The sequence below is a fragment of the Gadus macrocephalus genome, chromosome 2 (genome assembly GCF_031168955.1).
Source record: "Gadus macrocephalus chromosome 2, ASM3116895v1".
NCBI lineage: Eukaryota > Metazoa > Chordata > Actinopteri > Gadiformes > Gadidae > Gadus > Gadus macrocephalus.
Genome location: NC_082383.1, coordinates 11,344,178 through 11,346,468, shown reverse-complemented (window position 1 = coordinate 11,346,468; position 2,291 = coordinate 11,344,178). Strand labels below are relative to the sequence as shown.

The following is a 2,291-nucleotide window of genomic DNA, read 5'->3' as shown; positions in this document are numbered from 1 at the left end:
GCCTGCTCCAAAATGTAATTCCTAACATGGGTTCAACTGATAAACATTGCTCACCCACCAAGCTGCGTGCACACACGCACGCAAGCACACACACACACACACACACACACACACACACACACACACAAACACACATAAACACACACACACACCAGCACACACACACACACACACACACACACACACACACACACACACACACACACACACACACACACACACACACACACACACACACACACGTGAACACACACACACACACACACACACACACACACACACACACGTGAACACACAGACTGAGTGAAGATAATTTGCATCAAAACATTGAGAAAATTAATGTTCCAGCACTTATTGCCAAGCCGGGTTTACTCGTGAGCCTCATTTGAATGTTCTACAGTTTATTTAGCCTGCGCGAGACCACACCCGCTCGTGTACTGCGCGTGCGCCAGGGTGCAGGTGTGATTGTGTCCATTCCCGAGGGATTGTCTTTTTCCAAGCTATTGGTAGAAACATACGGATGTTTACTTTACTACGCCAAACTAGCCAGACTGACTTCACTTCCTACGAGTACGTCTGAAAGGAAGGGCGAAGGTCACAGAAAACCCACCTGGAAAAACTACGGCAGAACGCGCGCAGAGCACGGAATAATAAGCCTTTGCAAAAAAATAAATAAATAATACTTAACCTCTCAAAGCCTATTTGTACCAAGAAAATTGTAGAATACCACTAAAAAGAACGTATTGTCACAACAATGAAGAAAGCTGGATATTCAGGTAGGACAATCCTTATACAACTTTTCAACTATCTTTCTCATTTTCTATTGGTTTCCCCCGAACAGAATGGCCAATTCTTTACGTTATGAAATATAGACACAGATTATAGAAACTATAGACGATACATATTGACTTCTATTCACGGCCACGGAAACTACTTTTCATACGTGCCTGAGAGTACGGCGTGTGGGCGAGAGAGACGGAGAAGGAGAGTGCGTGCGCGTATACTGGGCGATGGCGCGTGCGTCATTTAAAAGATCATTAGATTGAGTAGGCTATTGCCGTAAAGAGAGAACATGGCATGAGGTAGGCCTACTAACAACTATTTAGCCACTTCCTATTGAATGAGGCTACATCATGCCGTTTCTTCAACATTTTGACTACTGTCTCGCATAGGAAGGGACTTAAAGTACAGTGGGTATTATTGTCGGATTTCTCTGCATCAGAAAACTGTGAATACTTTCCGATGCACTTGACTTTGCTCTAAAAGCTTGACCGAAGAAAGCTGTGTTGACCTACAGTCTTCGGAACTTACACTTAACATTCAACCATCAGCTCTAATGCAGCCTTTTGTAGCACAGAAAGAGCAAATTAAAACATATATATTTATATAATATACATATTAGGCCTCACATTAACATATTCTACATGCCAAGAGGAAAGTTTAAAACCTGTAAACTTTACATATATGATTGCAATCCAGCCTATTTGTAGGCTCGAAGAAAACGGTGTTGACCTCTACACTTAACATTCAACCATCAGCTCTAATGCAGCCTTTTGTAGCACAGTTTAAAACCTGTAAACTTTACATATATGATTGCATTCCAGCCTATTTGTAGGCTTTTTCACGTAAGAACCATACCCATTTTCTTCAGAGTGCTAGTTTTAACTGAGTGAATGTAGTTGATAGTTCACTTTAAAAGGAAAATTACATGGTTGCAACAAAACTGTCCATGCACATTTTAAAGAACATCATGGATCAAGCACAAAAAAGTCACAGTCCTTATTTCCATTCTGGTCCTTGTTGTAGGCCTAGATGTTGTTGAGATATGTGCGTGCCCTTGGGCCTTGGAGATAGTGAAGTACGGCAATTGCGGCATACAAGCACATAAAACGTCAATATACATCAACTATTCACATTGGCCATTAATAGGCATACGATAATCATCCTTTTGCATAGGCCTATACTTATTTCATCATATTGTTGAAGAGTGAAATGATCAAATGAATAGGATTCCTTTTCATTATTTTGTATCTTTTATTTGAATAAGAAACAGAAATGCTTGGGCTAACTGTTTGATCGATTGATTGTATACATATTTCTATCAGAAATAGAAAGGTTGACACCATCATTGAAGAAAAGCCCGGTGGCGGGTGCAGTACGCCCTTGTAACGACTTGATTCACTCCTCTGCCTTCACTCTAGCATCCATAGCTGTTTAACGACCAGACTCCTACCTTCCACCATCTACCTCCCCAGCCCCTCAAACCACTTCTTTGTAGCACAATTGGCTTG

The 2,291-nt window shown here is 41.3% G+C and overlaps 1 protein-coding gene across 1 annotated transcript in view; it reads left to right on the top strand.

The window, feature by feature from the left end:
• Positions 1-453: 453 nt before the first annotated feature.
• LOC132449263 (septin-9-like) overlaps positions 454-2,291 on the top strand; it is a 74,788-nt gene continuing 72,950 nt past the window's right edge. The window contains exon 1 of the mRNA XM_060040965.1: positions 454-776. Within this exon, the coding sequence (XP_059896948.1) occupies positions 755-776 (22 nt within the window). The 5' untranslated portion in view covers positions 454-754. The remainder of the gene's footprint in view (positions 777-2,291) is intronic.